Source organism: Mastigoproctus giganteus, chromosome 1, assembly GCF_048544385.1.
Source record: "Mastigoproctus giganteus isolate SK-2022 chromosome 1, ASM4854438v1, whole genome shotgun sequence".
In the NCBI taxonomy this organism is placed as follows: Eukaryota; Metazoa; Arthropoda; class Arachnida; order Uropygi; family Thelyphonidae; genus Mastigoproctus; species Mastigoproctus giganteus.
In genome coordinates this window covers 53,577,954-53,596,287 of record NC_143575.1, presented here as the reverse complement: position 1 = coordinate 53,596,287, position 18,334 = coordinate 53,577,954, and the positions used below count along the sequence as shown (strand labels likewise).

Here is an 18,334-nt window from a genome sequence, read left to right as displayed (position 1 = left end):
ACTAAGATTTTCATCAAAAAAAGACCATTGGCGAGAATGCTTATAGTTTCTCAGTCCTTTTTGGATACAAGTGTATATGTGGGTAGTGGAAGAGATTTATTTTGTGTTTAACTGGACACTTTTGTGAAAATTTAACAATTTTATATATTAAAATAAAATCAAAAGTATATAATTCCTCGGTATAATTTTATATTATACGTTTATTTTTAGGTTGATCCCACAAAGAGTAACTTAATATGAGTGGAAAAAGACAAATGGAAAATCATATCATTTTAACAGTGAATACGAAGAACAATTCTGCTTTATCATGCATAATGAAAAGTGTTTGTGTATTGTGTCATAATTCTGTGTCAGTAGCTAGGAAGCATAACATTGAGAGGCATTTTAAAACAAATCATAAAACCTTTGACACAGACTATCCACATAACTCTGCTATAAAGAAAAACAAAGTTCATGCATTAAAACCTGAAATTTCAATTCAACAGTCTCTTTTCACTAAGCATATAGATAATCATATGCCTCTACTAATGCATTAGCATTAGTAGAGGCATATGATGCAAGAAAGCAAGCTTATAACAGCATCAGACAAAAAAAAAAAAAAAAAAACACACCATTCCAATTTTACTGATCCAAATGTTTGTCTAGTTCTGCTTTGAATTTATTTAAGCTATCAACTTCCACAACAACAGATGGAAGTATTACCTGCTGGCTAAAGGCAAATTTCTGCACATCTATTCTACAACTGTCTTTCCTCAGTTTGATTATTCTGAGCAAGAGGAAGAATATCATCAGCAGATACACCTCAATCAGATCGCTTCGCAGGTGCCTAATCTCCAGAAGCTGCAATTTGCAGAACTTAAACCTCTCTTCATTAGAGCCCCCCTTTGTTACCCTCACCAGTCTTATTGCCCTTCTCTGTACTCATTCTAGCAACTCTACATCCTTCCTAAAATGAGGTTTCCAGACCTGTATGCAGTACTCAAGGTGTGGCTTGACCATTGCCTTATACAAGGGGATAATCACCTCCTTATCCCTGCTCACAAAATTCCTGTATATCATTAACAAGACCTCCATTACCTACTCTGGCAGTCTGTCTGCACTGCTCAGAAAATTTCATATCTGACTGCACAATTACCCCCAGATCTTTTTCACTTTCCACTTCCCTGAGTGTAGTACCACACAGTTAGTACGTTTCTCTTCGGTTATTGCAACCCATATGCAGTACTTTGCATTTGTCAATGTTAAACTTTAGTTGCCACTTCTCAGCCCATTTGCCCAACTTATCTAGATCCATTTGGAGTAGCATATTGTCTTTACTGTCGTTAACAACCCTGCCAACCTTTATATCATCTCCAAACTTGGACATTAAACCTGATATACCTTCATCAATATCATTGATAAATATACAAAACAACAATTGGCCCAACCAAACACTGGGGAACTCCACTAATAACATTTGTCCAAGAAGAGCAAAGTCCATTGATTACCACTCTCGGTCGTCTCCCACTCAACCATCCTTTTATCCATTGTAGCAACTTGCCCTTAATGCCATACTGCTTCAATTTGTACAGTAGTCTTCCATGTGCAATGGTATCAAAAGCTTTCCTGAAATACAAATATATGATATAAAAATTATTTTTGCATCCAGTTCCTTCGTGACCATGTCATAGCTGTGTCTGAATTATTACTGCTGTCTTGTTTAGATGATCCTGCAATGCTTCTTTAATAAGCGACTCCGTTATTTTCCTTGGAACAGAAGTCAAACAAACAGGTATGCAATTACTCGTGTCACCCTTTGTAAACTGGAGATACATTTGCATATCTCAAGTCTGTAGGGACTTCCCCTGAGTCCAAGGGTGCTCGCATAATTATGGCTAAGGGTTTGCTTAATTCCTTTGACACCTCCTTTAATAGAACGTGGGTCACCCTCTGTGAACTGGAGATACATTTGCACATCTCAAGTCTGTGGTACTTCCCCTGAGTCCAAGGATGCTCTCATAATTATGGCTAAGGGTTTACTTAATTCCTTTGACACCTCTTTAATATAACCTGGGGTAGATCCCATCTACCCCAGGTGCATTTCTTAGTTTAACTTCAACAATTTCTCCTCCACTTTGCTCTGAGTTATTACAAAATCATTTAACTCCCTATTAGAGTTTGATAAACATCTGGCCCTTTCCTCCTTGAATAACTCATCAAGTGTGAATGTAGATGCAAATACTCATTTAGTTTGGCAGCTATCTGAGAATGATAATCTACAGTAAAACCACTGATATCAAGTGGACCAATGTGATTCATCCCCTTCCTTTTAGAGTTTATATAAGTAAAGAAGTCTTTGCTGTTTTTCTTTGCATCCTTGGCCAAAGATTTCTCATAATTTGCCTTCAATTGCCTAACCTCATTTGTGACGATTACAGACAAGTTTGTATCTACCATAGGTGTCTGTGTTGCCTGACAATTTATGTGCATCCCATGCATTTTTCTTCTCTGCCACGAGTCTCATTAGCTCATCTGACATCTATTTGGGCCTAAACATAGAACAATATTTCTAGGTATAAAGTATAAAGCCTTGAATAGTTTGAGCATGCTCAATGCTGATGGGATTCTTCCTCTTACTCAGAATAATCGCCTGAGAGCGCATAAATTCAAATTGAGGAAAGACAGTTGTAGGATAGATGTGTGGAGGTTTGCCTTTAGCCAGCAGGTGATTGATTGCTGGAACAAACTTCCATCTGTCGTTGTAGAAGTTGATAGCTTAAATAGATTTAAGGCAGAATTAGACAAACATTTGGAGCGAGTGGATGGGTGAAATGAGAAGGTTGTGTGGGTTTTTTTTTGGCTGATTTTTTTTTTATTTTTTTTTTATGAAAACCCCAAACACGAAAGGTATCAAAACCTATAGTACTTAGTACCATGCGTGGGTTGAAGGAGAAGTAAGGGGGGGGGGGGGAATGCCGGAAACTTTGCTCTAGGGACTAAACATGGATTTCACCACTTCAAGCCGCCAAAGAGCAAAGTGGTGGTATTTCACCGGTTGATGAAAGTCATCTACCACCTGAAGATGCTATATAAGCCTGCTTTCTTGCATATGTGCCTTTGCTAATGCCACACCAAACTGATTCAACATTGCACTGTCCATAGATTGACAGTGCAATGCAACATATATTATCTTTCATGCAACATTATCATATAATGCAACAATATCACCTTTCAAAATTGCTTATTTTCTTGCAAAAAGAAAAAAGCCATTCGAGAATGGAGAACTAGTTAAGGAAGCAATGCTGTCTGCTGCAGATTTCCTTTTTGAAGATTTAAGCAATAAGTCAACCATTATTCCATCGATTAAAGATTTACAACTATCTGCTAACACTATAAAAAGGAGGATAGAAGAAATTTCAAAAAATTTAAAGTCACAGTTGAGGGATGACCTTCACACCTGTGCCTACTATTCATTACAATTTGATGAGTCAACAGACATAACAGATACAGCACAAATAGCGGTCATAGTTCAAATGGTTTTTTACAATAATTCAGTGAAAGAGGAACTTTTAACAATTCTTTCATTGAAAGGCAAAGCTAGAGGGGAAGATATTTATCAAGCATTTAAAGATTATGCTTCCAGAAACAAAATTCCTCTTCAAAAACTAGTGTCAATGACCACCAGTGGTGCACCTGCGATGGTAGGTATCAGAAACGGTTCCATTAGTCAGTGTAAGAAAGATGCTTCATTTCCAGCACTAATTACATACCATTGTATTATCCACCAGGAAATACTCTGTACAAAAGTGATTCGTTTTAAGAATGTGATGAATGTGGTAAAAAAAATTATAAATTCCATTCATTCTTCAAGTTTGCAGCATAGACTACTTAGATCTTTCTTGAAAGAAGTTGAATCTGAATATTCGGGCAAGATATTGCACACTGAAGTAGAGGGAAGATCGTGGAAAGATTCTGTGAGTTACTTACCGAAGTTCGAGTGTTTCTCGAATACAGAAATGAAATGAGGAATATCAATAACTTAATGACCACACTTGGTTGATAGATTTAGCATTCTTCACGGATAAGAATCTGGAACTTAATGTATTAAATCTTGAACTTCAGGTAAAAGACAAGAATATTGCTGAAGTGATTAGTTTAATCAACATTCAAAGGTAAACTAAACTTGTGGGAATCTGATGTAAGAAAAAAAGTCATGGTCACACTTCCCTTATTTGAAAGAGTTTATTATCGAAACTGCCACTGAAAAGAGTTTTAATATTCAGCCTTTTCTAGAACATCCTGAAGAGCTAAAGCAAGAATTCAGATGGTGTTTCCAGGATTTCAAGAAAACTGAACCAGTTGTGAAATATGTTCTAAATCTCTTCAATAATGTAGATATTTCTGAGATTTCAGAATTAATTGGAAACTTATTTAAAACAGACATTGTAGAAACTGAACTAGAAATTGTTAAACTTCAAAGTGACATTGTTTTTCAATCATATAAAAAATATTTATCCTTTGTAAAAAGTGTAATGCTAATAGTGAACTCTTGCTTTTGTTCAATGTACCTCTGTAAATCATTATTTTCTAGCATGAATTTCATAAAGTCAAAGAATAGATCTAGATTTACAAATATACATCTAATTGATTGTTTGCGACCTGGGTGTTCATCTTATACTCCAGGTTTTCGTTCGATAACTGAAGAAATGCAATCACGAGTTTCACATTAATTTTAATTAAATTTTATTTTATTATTTCGAAAAATAAAATAACATTATGTATGACAGAGTATATAATGTATGTATTAATCTTCTAGTTTATATATTTCAATGTAAAACCCTTAATAAATGCTTTAATTTTTGGTGCTTGCAACCATTTAATTAATATCAAAAGTAGCCCACCACCAGAAAAGTGGCAACCCCTAGTCTAGATGATCCTGCATTACTTCTTTAACCAGTGACTCCATTATTTTCCCTGGAACAGAAATTAAACTAACAGGTCTGTAATTAGTTGTTTCATCCTTTAATCCACTTTGTGAACGGGGATACATTAACACAGCTTCTGTCTGTGGGCACCTCCGCCAAATCCAAGGATTGCTTTCATAATTATGGCTAAGGGTTTGCTTAATTCTTGCAGCCTCCCTTAATATAACCGAATAGATCCCATCCATCCCAGGTGCCTTTCTTATGTTTAACAACTTCTTTTCCACTTTCCTCTACTTATTACAAAATCATTAAGCTCCCTGTTAGCCTCCACTTCCATAAAGAATTCCACTTGCATGAATGTAGTGCAAAATACTCATTCAGTTTGCCAGAATCCTGAGCGGGATTGTCAACAGTTGAACCATCGATATCAAGTAGACCAATCTGATTCACCCCTCTATTCTAGAGTTTACATGAGCAAAGAAGTCTTTGCTGTTTTTCTTTGCATCCTTTGCCAAAGATTTCTCTAATCTGCCTTCGTTTGCTTAACCTCCTTCATGACTTGATTAAAGATTAGCTTATATCTACAACAGGCTTCTGTGTCACCTGATAATTTATATGCATCCCATGCATTTTTCTTCTCTGCCATGAGTCTCTTTAGTTCATCTGACATTCATTTATGCCTAAACCTTGCACATTATTTCTTAGTTGATATGAAAAGGCTAGTAGCTTCCATGATTAATTCCTTGAATGCTTCCCATTTAGATTGGCTGATCAGTTGGTCCCACCGTATAGAATTTAAAAACTGTCTGAGACCACTGAAGTCACCTTTATAAAAGCAAAAACTCTTCCCTTTCCCCTTGATAGTAGTTACATCTTTAAGTAAATCTCATCAATACACTGTGATCACTGCCACCTAGTGGTTCCTTTATCTTCAGAATCTTAATGCATGAATAATCACTGCTGATAATCAGATCAAGAATATTACTCCCTCCGGTTGCCTCTCTAACATGCTGCTATAGAAAACAGTCATCCAATAAATCCACAAGTCTTGCTAGTGTGCGAGTAACCAACCCACAAGTTCCAGTCAATATCCAGAGAGTTACTATCCCCCAAAATATTAAAATATTATACTACATACAGGAATTGCTACAAACTGCAATAAATAATACTGAAGAGGTGCTAATTCCTACTGCACAGAAATAAAAAAATTAAAAAATTAAATTCAAACTATCTAATGAAAACCACAGAGTATAAATTCGTATAATGGCACAATAATACTGTTTAATTTTGCAAATCATTATTTGAATATATTAGTTAACTTATTAGTTAACTTAGTTTTAATAAAAAAAAATAAGATGAGTTTTCTGGTTAATAAAGGTATGAATGAAAAATATCAAATCCCATAACTGTAATTGATATCTGCTAAACAATTAGCAGATAAAACCCTAGATTACTATAGAAGGTGCATGTTTTATGTCAGAAAAGCAATTTAGTGGAAGAAATCTAATAAACAAAAATATGTTGCTACTTATTAGTAATAGTATCATCACCCATATGTCTACAGATTTCTTGCAGACCATCAAATAAATGAACCAAACCCCAGGGGCTCACATCTGGTGAGTATGGGCTTGGCACACCCAGGGTCCTGAGCTGGATATCATCATTCTACTCTTTCTTGGTAATTTCCTTCTACTTTTCTCTCTCTCTTTCTCTGGGTAACTCGGGAATTTTTTTTTGGCTGGTGCAGCATAAGCCACAAGCTTCCTTGCACCATATAGCTAATAAATAATAATAACATAATTCTTTTATTAAGTTAATGTATTTTAATGAATAAAAACAACAGATTGTAGTATGCATTACAAAATGCATACTATAATCTGATATTTTTATATTAGTATTAGTGCTGACAATATAGATGCAAGGAAGCAAAGCTCATATAGCAACAGCCAAAGAAAAAAAAAAAAACAGGTCATTTGTCCATTGCTTTCAATAATTTGTTTCCTTAAATTTATTCAAACTATCCACCTCTACAACCCTAGGTGAAAGTTTATTCCAACAATTGATTACTCCTTGGCTGAATGCATATTTCCACACATTTATTCTGCAGCCATCCATTTCTGGTTTAAATTTATGTCTCCTTAAGTGCTTTATCCCAGAAAGAGTAAAGATTCCATCAGTATTCTATTTACTTAGCATTATTAAAGCCTTGTACTTCAATTAAGTCACCCCCACAGATGCTTAGTTTCAAGATATTCCAATTTGCAAAGCCCTGGCCTTTCTTAATAAGAATGTCCATTTGCATCTCCAGCTAATCTTGTTACTCATCTCTACACCTCTCTAACAGATTTATGTCCTTCCTAAAATGAATTTTCCAAAAATCTGTATGCAGTATTCAAGATGTTGTCTAACCATTGCCTTATACAATGATACTATTGCACATGGAAGACTACTGTACAAATTGGAGTAGTATGGTATTAAGGGCAAGTTGCTACAATGGATAAAAGGGTGGTTGAGTGGGAGAAGACAGAGTGATAATCAATGGATGCTGCTCTTCGTGGACTAACATTATTAGTGGAGTCGCCCAGGATTCGGTCCACTGCTGATTTGTATATTTATGAATGATATTGATGAAGGTATATCACGCTTAATGTCAAAGTTTGCAGATGATACAATGGTTGGCAGGGTTGTTAATGACAGAATGCTACTGCAACAGGATCTAGAAAAGTTTGGCAGATGAGCTGAGAAGTGGCAACTGAAGTTTAACATTGACAAATGCAAAGTACTACATATGGGTAGAAGTAATCCTAGACAAACATATTAACTATGTGGTACTACACTTAGGGTGGTAGAAAATGAAAAAGACCTGGGAGTAGTAGTAGTAATAGTAGCATGTGATGCAAAAAAGCAAGCATATGAGCTTATGAAGCAACAGCCAAAAAAAAAAAAAAAAAATTCACACAACCATTCCCAATAAATATTTGTCCAGTTCCTCCTTTAATTTATTTAACCTATCAACTTCCACAACGACAGATAGAAGTTTGTTCCAGCAATTAACCACCCGCTGGCTAAAGGCAAATTTACACATATCTATTCTACATCTGTCTTTCCTCAATTTGAATTTATGACCCCTTAGGTTCGTAATCTGAACAAGTGGAAGAATCCCTTCAGAATTCAGCATGCCCAACCCATTCAAGGCCTTATACACCTAAATCAGATCACCACGCAGGTGCCTAGTCTCCAGCTGTTGCAATTTGCAGAACTTAAGCCTCTCTTGGTAAGAGGATCCTTTCATTCCTCTCACCAATCTTCTTGCCCTTCCCTGTACACAATCGAGCAAATCTACATCCTTCCTAAAATGAGGCCGCCAGACCTGTACGCAGTACTCAAGGCATGGCCTGACCATTGTCTTATACAGAGGGACAATCACCTCCTTTTTCCTGCTAGCAAAATTCCTGTATATCATTGACAAAATCCCATGACCAGCCCTGGCAGCCTGTCTGCATTGCTCAGAAAACTTCATATCTGAGTGCACAATTACTCCCAGGTCTTTTTCATTTTCTACCACCTTAAGTGTAGTACAACGCAGTTGGTACGTTCCTCTTGGGTTACTTCTACCCATATGCAGTACAATACTTTGCATTTGTCAATGTTAAACTTCAATTGCCACTTCTCAGCCCATCTTCCAAATTTTCTAGATTCTGTTGCAGTAGGACACTGCCATTACTGTCATTGACAACCCTGCCAACCTTTGTATCACCTGCAAACTTCAACACTAAGCCTGATATACCTTCATCAATATCATTCATAAATATACAAAACAACAGTGGACCCAACACCGAACCCTGTGAAACTCCACTAATAACATTAGTCAACGAAGAGCAGCGCCCACTGATTACCACCCTCTGTCTTCTCCCACTCAACCATCCTTTTATCCATTGTAGCAACTTACCCTTTTAATACCATTCTGCTCCAATTTGTACAGTAGTTTTTCATGCGCAACAAAGTAATTGTGCAGTCAGATATGAAGTTTTCTGAGCAGTGCACACAGGCTGCCAGAGCACATCATGGGGTATGGGTAACTGTTATGGGTAATTGTCAATGATATACAGGAATTTTGCTAGTAGGGAAAAGGAGGCGATTAATCCTTTGTATAAGGCAATGGTCAGGCCATGACTTGTGTACTGCGTACAGGTCTGGAGGCCTCATTTTAGGAAGGATGTAGATTTGCTTGAGGGTGTATATAGAAGGGCAACAAGATTGGTGAGGGGAATGAAGGGATTCTCTTACCAAGAAAGGCTGAAGTTCTTCAAATTGCAGCATCTGGAGACTAGGCACCTATGATGATCTGATTGAGGTGTATAAGGCCTTGAATGGGTCAGGCCCATATTCTTGCCAAGATTACAAACCTAAGGTGGCATAAATTCAAATTGAGGAAAGACAGCTGTAGAATAGATGTGCAGAAATTTGATTGCTGGAACACACTTCCATCTGTTTTTTTTTTTTTTTTTTTTTTGATTTTTTTTTGGCTGATGCTACATAAGCTTGCTTTCTTGCATCATATGCCTCTACTACTACAATGGGATAATCATCTCTGTCGCTGTTGGGAAAGTTCCTGTATATCACTGAGAGAACCCTATGAGTTTTTCTAGAAGCTTGTTTACACTGCAAAGGGAGAGAGAGAGAGCATTCATGTCAGACTGTACAATTTACTCTTACACTCCACTGCTTTGAGTTTGATACCACCGTATCTTGCATTTATCACATTTAACCATCGATTGTAATTTTACAGCCGATCTATTTAATTTATCTAGATCCTCATGAAGTAGAATACCTTAATTACTAACATTAACCACTGTTCCACCTCTGTATTATCAGCAAACTCAGACATCAAACTTGAAATACCCATCAATGTCATTTACAGAAAGGGGGCCCAACACTTACCACTGTGGAATTCCACTAATCACATTAGTCCATACAGAGCAGTGACCATTAATAACCACTCCTTGCCTTCTAATACTTAACCATCCCTTTATCCACATTGCTCAACTCAATAGATGTATATGTGATATAGTATTAAGTGCTTTACTGAAATTTTAGTAGGTGATGTCAAAATATTCTTTACATCCAGTTCCTTTGTGAAAACCTCATAGTAGCTAATCAGATTAGTGAGGCATGATCTCCCTTTAACAAACCTATGCTGAGATTGTCTTATGACTTCACTCTATCAAGATATTCCTGCATTATTTCTCTTAACTAATGATTCCATGGCACAGAAGTTAAATTGACAGGTCTACAGTTACCCACTTCATATCTGTATATACTACAGTACAGAGGCGGACTGGCCATAAGACGTACCTGGGAAACCCAGGTGGGCCGAAGGCCAGTGCTATTTTCAATATTATGCTTTGACCTCCAATACATTCTATTTTATTTCCCCAGTAACAATTTTTGACCCAGCTTGTCACTGCTACAGTAATCTATTCAAATTTAGTTAGTTAGATTACTTGAACATATCAATTATCCAAACTACACAATCTACAATTAGTCCAAATAATTTTAAAATGTTCTTATTTAAACTCCCACATGACTAGGACTCACACCAGGCCTTTTCCACATGGTGTGAAAGGATGGCAACAGTGGCGGATTTCCGCACAGGTGCACGAGGCGCGCGCCTGGGGCCTCTTAAATAGAGGGGGCCTCAAATCTCAGGTCTCAAAAAAAAAAATTAAATTGTTTCATATAAAATTTATACACTCATCTTTATTACCATTACTGAATAAAACTATAATTTAATATGAGAAGTTAATAAACTCTTATGCAAATATCCCCACATATTATATGAAATATCTATGCGAACTAAGTGAATCTGAAGTAGAATACATAATACTTAAATTGTATTAATTTTATGTATTAATGTTGGATTTGGGAGGGATGGTAGTTGTGTCATTTTTTCATTTAAACATTAGTTAAAATATGTATGAAAGAATTGCACAACCAAAATGATTAAAACCGCAACACCAAATCTAGAGCGCGTGCTATAGTAAAAACATGCGCGTAGAATGCACACTGTAGTGGTACCGAAAATATTTAGAGGGGGGGGCCTCAAAATTGAATTGCGTCTGGGGCCTCTCAAGTGCTAAATCCGCCACTGGATGGCAATTAAAAACACTGTGCTAGCAGTGAAGACTTACTGTATGTGTTATTTGTCCCTTGTCACTTCATGTGTGCCACCAGGCAGTATACCATTGGTATGACAATTTCAAAATTTTCCATATATTATAATGTGTACACACACTTGTCCAAATGGCATGCATGAAGATATTTATAATTATAATGAACAAAAATGGCACTCACAAGGGAAAGGGTACAGACCCCTGCCTTACACCATAAGCATTTTATACAATTTGAATGCAAACAAAAAAAAATTTCATCTGGAAATACTCTTGACATCCCAAACTATCACCATGTACTATAGTGATGTGGAAAAATCCATTCTGCATACTAAACACATGTGCTGCAGAATTTTCACTTATATCACGCACTTTGTTTTACACACTATGGCACCTATCAATGCATCTCTCTAATATGTACACAGTGATGAAAGAGATTCTACTCATTGCATTCTGTTAAGATGAAAGGAGTAGAATCTCTTTATTTTAATTTTGTGATTAGACTGCGAAATACAGAACATTTTAAATGGTTCGTACCATTCTTTATCGTGTCTTAAGTTATTATTATTATAATTTAAAACTAAGCCTTAGTATCCCACTGCTGCTGCTATGTCCATGTAACAAAAGAAATGGAAATAAATGAAAAATTCAAATTATTTTTAACAGCACAAGACAAAATACATGATAAAGTACCATACATTTTGTCCACACGTGTGTCTGTGTGTGTGTGTGTTTGTTTTAATGCTGTACAGGCTGAAAAAACATCTCTGCCTAAGACGATCAACTACAGCCTCAACTGGAGACAAACAATTTATCATGGCTACTGTTGACAGGAGTTCACATGGTCAGTTCTGAGAAAGGTAGAATTCTGAATAGTGCTGAAAATTCAACTAGAGTTCAGGTATATCTCATCCTGGTTCTGAGTCTATTTTAACATATAGTATTGTAAAACATCATGAAGTGGATGGAATTGAGTAAATAATTCAAGTGTCATTCTTTATTTTTTAACTTAATCACAGAATAAAAAGTTTTGTCCCAAATTGGCTGCAACTGTGAATAGAATAAACTATAACTATATGAGGTATATCATTCAAATTAACACTACTAACATACACTGGTGTTCAAAGAAAGTGCATCACCTAGGCATTTCACATTTCTAACCCTTTTTCATGACGGTATATCACATTAATGACTAGCATTACAAATAGAAATATAAACAAAAGATATTTATTAATAGTTAAGGCAAAGATAAGTAATATTTGACAGGTGCTCTCAAAATGTTCCAAAATGAGTATTTTCCGCCTTTATACAACAGTTTTGGTAAACACAACAATTATGGCTGAAATGTTATCAGAAGCCCTCAATTTGCTACAGTTTATCATTTTAAATGGAAAACAAAATGAAAAGTTCACCAGGTGCAAACTAATATTTAGTTGAACCACCTCTGGTCCTGATGACAGCAGCACACTGTCCATGCATTGGCAAGGTAGTAGTAGTAGTAGTGCATTTGTGATGCAAGAAAGCAAGTGTATGTGCTTATGCAGTATCAGCCAAAAAAAAAAAAATCACACCATTCCCTCCAAATGCCTGTCCAGTTCCTCCTTAAATTTATTTAACCTATCAACTTCCACAACGACAGATGGAAGTTTGTTCCAGCAATTAACCACCCGCTGGCTAAAGGCAAATTTCCACACATCTATTCTACATCTGTCTTTTCTTAATTTGAATTTATGCCCCCTTAGGTTCATAATCTAAACAAGTTGAAGGATCTCATCAGAATTCAGCGGGCTCAATCCATTCAAGGCCTTATATACCTCAATCAGATCACTGCGCAGGTGCCTAGTCTCCAGCCACTGCAATTTGCAGAACCTAAGCCTCTCTTCATAAGAGGATCCCTTCATTCCCCTCACCAATTTTGTTGCCCTTCTCTGTACACGCTCAAGCAAATCTACATCCTTCCTAAAATGAGGCCTCCAGACCTGTACGCAGTACTCGAGGCGTGGCCTGACCATTGTCTTATACAGAGGGACAATCACCTCCTTTTCCCTGCTAGCAAAATTCCTATATATCATTTACAAAACCCCATGACCTGCCCTGGCAGCCTGTCTGCACTGGTCAGAAAACTTCATATCTGACTGCACAATTACTCCCAGGTCTTTTTCATTTTCTACCACCTTAAGTGTAGTACCACACAGTTGGTACATTTCTCTGGGGTTACTTCTACCCATATGCAATACTTTGCATTTATCAAGGTTAAACTTCAGTTGCCACTTTTTTTAGCCCATCTGCCCAAATTATCTAGATCCTATTGCAGTAGAACACTGCCATTACTGTCATTAACAACCCTGCCAACCTTTGTATCATCTGCAAACTTTGACACTAAGCCTGATATACCTTCATCAATATCATTGATAAATATACAAAACAACAGAGGAACCAACACTGAACCCTGTGGGACTCCACTAATAACATTAGTCCACGAAGAGCAGCACCCATTAATTACCACCCTCTGTCTTCTCCCACTCAACCATCCTTTTATCCATTGTAGCAACTTACCCTTAATACCATTCTACTCCAATTTGTACATTAGTCTTCTATGCGCAACAGTGTCAAAAGCTTTCCTGAAATCTAAATATATGATATCAAAATTATTTTTTGCATCCAGTTCCTTTGTAACCACATCATAATATCCTATCAAATAGGTCAGACAAGACTTTCCCTTAACAAACCCATGCTGTGTCTGAATTATTGCTGCAGTCTTGTCTAGATGATCCCACAATGCATCTTTAACCATTGACTCCATTATTTTACCCAGAACAGAAGTTAAACTAACTGGTCTGTAATGACTCGTGTCACCCTTCGATCCCCCCTTTGTGAATTGGGGTACATTTGCACATCTCCAGTCCAAGGATGCTCTCATAATTATGGCTAAGGGTTTGCTTAGTTGCTTTGCCGCCGCCTTTAATATAACTGGATAGATCCCATCGACTCCAGGTGCCTTTCTTATGTTTAACTTCAACAATTTCTCCTCCACTTTGCTCTCAGTTATTACAAAATCATTAAGCACCCTGCTACAATTTGATAACCTTCTGCCGTTTTCAAACCTTAATAACTCCTCATGTGTGAATGTAGATGCAAAATACTCATTCAGTTTGTTTGCTATCTGAGCAGGATCATCAACAGTCGAACCATCGATATCAAGTGGACCAATCAGATTCATCCCCTTCCTTTTAGAGTTTATATAAGTAAAGAAATCCTTGCTGTTTTTCTTAGCATCTTTTACCAAAGATTTCTCGTAATCTGCCTTCGCCCACCTAACCTCCTTTTAAACCTGATTACAGACTAGCTTATATCTGCCATGGTCAATTTCTGAAAATAATCAACTGATAGTTTGTGGTTCCAAACACGAATTATGGCTTCCTGAAGGTCACAAAGTGTCTTTGGTTTTTTCCTGGCAACTGTAGATTCCACACAATGCCAACAGTTCTCTATAAGATTCAAGTCTGGGCTGTTTCCTGGCCAGCTAAAAGTTGTAATGGACCATTCTTCCAACCATTTTTTCACCTGTAACAAATGTAAACACATTACTGTCGAACCGCTAAAGCAGAAATTAAGCTAAAGTAACTACAGAAGTGCCTACTTACACTTTTTGCCCAATGACAAGGGGCAGAGTGGTCTGGAAAGATGCAGTTACTTGGCAGGTTGAAATGGTCTCTAATGGTTGGCAGCAATTTGCCTTCCAATATAGCCAGGTATCCATTAGCATTTACGGAACCTTTTATAAATGCAGGTGACCTACTCCGCAATACGAAATGCACCCCCATATCATTTTGCTAGTAGGGAATTTCATTGTAGATACCAGTCTGGATGGTATTCTTCGCCACGTCTACGGTGAATTGTTTGACTCCCATCAGAGCCATGCAGGTTGAATTTTTTCTCATCCGAGAAAATAACTGACTTCCACTGCTCGGGGGTCTATTTTACATGCTCCTTACACCAAATTAATCGGGCCCTTTTCATTTTTTGCATGAGGAGGGGCTTCTTCTTAGGACGACAGGCTACAATTCCATTTTTAAAGAGAGGCGTCTTCTGACCATTACTGCACTTGCTATCACTTCTATAGGTTCTTCCCGTTCTCTTTTCAGCTCAGACAAAGAAGCTTTATGGTTTTTAAGGCATAAGTGTTTCAAAAGGCAGTCCTGTTTAGGCAGTCCTGTTTTGGTGTAGAGACTCATTTGCATCTGGTTCCTTTTTCCTATCAACAGAACCAGTATTCTTGAGTTTGGAAAGAAATCTACTCACTGTCAACTGATTACAAGACACTCTATAAGCAATATGACAGGAAGAACATCCTTCGTCACATAAAGCAACAATAGCACTTTCTTCGTGGCGTCAACTATACATAACTCGCCATCCTCACACAAGCAAAGAATGACTGCAACTCTTGCAGAGCATGCTTATATAGCTGAAAGTAACAGCTCATGCAATATTACGTCATCACCTACAAGTGTCAATCGTATCTGATGCAATCTGTAAGAAATATTGCCATTTACTTACGTTATTTAGACGACAATTACAATTTTAAGGAGTGATGAACCTTCTTTGAACACCAGTGTGTATGTGTGTGTATATATATATATATATATATATATTTTTTTTTTTTTTAACAGGAAAAAACTTATCTAAAACAATACTGTACTTACTAGTATAGTTGCACCACTGAAGAATTCCAAAAGTGCCGAGACAAAGTTAAGTAAAATTCCAAGACTCCTGCAAAAACCATATATGAAACTGTTTGGCAGAAAATTGTATAGAATATATAACGTTGGGAAGCCTATTGAAACAGCTAATATGGCACTCAGATACTTTAGGAAAAAACATCCTATAGCTTCTGACATACTGTCAATAACTTCAAATGGTAAAACTGCTACTCCGAGCACTAAAGGGGTACCAGAATTATCAAGCCTCTGTAACCAACCTTTTAAAATAACTGCAAGGCGCCTCTTGAATGGATGAAGAACAGATCCAAATAACACAGCCCACAAGAGTGGTCTTAAAAAAGGTTCAAGAACGAAATACACGGCAACACATGCAACTGCCAAAAATACAACAAATAATATAGCAGCTATGTTATAAAAAGCTTGCTTCAATGCTTTTTCATGCCCTTGTGGAACAAAATTAAATACATCAAATCCAAATGACGACGCAGACCGGCTAACGCCAGAAGCCATATTTTTAATAAATATAGTAAATGTTTTCGGAATATCACAGTGCTTCTAATAAATATCACTATTCTAAGGTGGGGTTCCTGTTTATTAACAAGCACCGACTGGGCACTCCCGGTGTAACCAGAGTTGCTAAAGCACATGAATCAATTTTTTTTCATCACAGCAAAAAAAAAAATATAAACGATCATATGTCGATAGTAGCTCTAAACTTCGTATACAATAATTCATATTTATTTAATGTTCCCCTATAAATGAAACGGTAAAGCGCATGTTATTATAATAAAATTCGAAACCACGGGTCAATTATCATGGAAAATATTATTGGAATTATGCACAACATATACGTCTACAGTGCATCTGCACCACCATGAAGAAAACAGCAACTACGACTCCCAGAACCCCTCGTGAATGTCACCGAAACTCGAAACTAATATCAGCTGATGAAAATATCGAAAATAATAAAAAATAAATTACCAAGAACAATTAAGAAAACTATTATGCCAATATAAACCTGATAACATAAGTAATTTGTTTAATCTTATAACCGGGAAACTATTCATTTAGCTATATTTCTGCAAACGGAAAAAATATATATATCAATCAGAAAGAGTACCGTTTACGAGTGTTTGCGCGCCTTCATGGCTTATGGACTGTAAAGAACTTCCAATCAGAACTGAAGAAGTTTGGTGGTGATCTTATCACGCCGTGAATCAGTTGCTCGGCCTGTTGGGCAGGGATTGGATGTTTTTTTTCACCCTAGAAACCCGTGGTTTTTCATCATAACAATTGCAAGTTGACTAAAGAATACATGAAATTTACAGACGCAATATACCGAAGGGATCTGTTGTTATTTTTATGTATCACAATAAAGATTATATTTGTTTATTTATATAGTTATTCGAAATTGTACTGCCATGAATATTGTTATCAGTGTGGGCAGCAATGCTACACTGGTGTGCAAAACTTAAGGACCAGCACCATTTCTAAAGGTTACAACCACAAAATTTTTACTTAAGGTACTCTTTACTGATGAGAGAGTAGATTCAGTCTCAGAAGCGATTCTGGACGTCAGCTAATCTGGCGATAGGTTGGCACACGGTATCACCCCGCAAACATCACTGAAAGGGATCGATATGCCGGTCGATGTGTTTTCGTCTGTGGAGGCGTTATCTTTGATGGACGTACACAACTCCAGATACTGGGAGGTGGTACTGTAACCAGTGCACGCTACTGTACTAAGGTAATCCTTCCCCATGTGGGTCTGTTCCGAGGTGCTATTGGCCCCGAGTTCGTGTTTATGAATGGTTAACGCCACATCCCATCGCACTGCAGCTGTTGATATGCTTTTGGAAAGTGAGGACATTGTTCGTATGGATTGGCCTGCCCGTTCCACCGATCTAAATCTTATCGAACACATATGGGACGCTCTGGGGAGACGTCTAGCGGCACATCCACACCCACCAGAAAATGTTCACCAGATGAAGATGGCGCTGACAGAGGAATGGACGATGTTACTGCAAGAACTTATCAACAACATTGTTCTAAGTATGGACAGGCGGTGCAAAGCATGCATCGACATTAGGGGTTGCCATATCTCCTACTGAGGACCACCTCTTCCCTTTTTTCCATCTTTGGCAGTGATGCATCTGTATCATGGCAGCCAGTGCTATGTTGCCATTTTTGAATAATAAAGTCCCTCTGTACCGTTTTGTTTCGGTTGTTGTGTCGGTGTTATTTCCTTCATCATTTCTGTACCTCACGAGGTTCCTTTGGTATGCTTCTCCCATATCCAGGCCACTGCTATGAGAAGCTACAGGTGAAAACCTGACTGGTCCTTAAATTTTGCACACCAGTGTATGAATATATCGTTATCAGTGTAGGCAGCAGTGCTCCATATCCCTCATGGCTTGCATAGTTGATACTGTATAATCACTATCCTCCCCAGACCCCACAACGGGGGAAAGACTTAAGCTCAAATAAAAATTCCTCCCATCAACAAAGGGAGGAATTTCTATTTTTAGGCCTTTTTCAC

At 37.2% G+C, this 18,334-nt stretch overlaps 1 protein-coding gene across 2 annotated transcripts in view; it reads right to left on the bottom strand.

The window, feature by feature from the left end:
* Positions 1–16,471, bottom strand: part of LOC150090803 (transmembrane protein 245) — a 148,081-nt gene extending 131,610 nt beyond the window's left edge. For both annotated transcript variants that reach the window (XM_090380143.1, XM_090380135.1), the window contains exon 1: positions 15,778–16,471. In XM_090380143.1, coding sequence (XP_090236269.1) covers positions 15,778–16,305 — 528 coding nt within the window. In that variant the 5' untranslated portion in view covers positions 16,306–16,471. The remainder of the gene's footprint in view (positions 1–15,777) is intronic.
* Between the last annotated feature and the right edge of the window lie 1,863 nt (positions 16,472–18,334).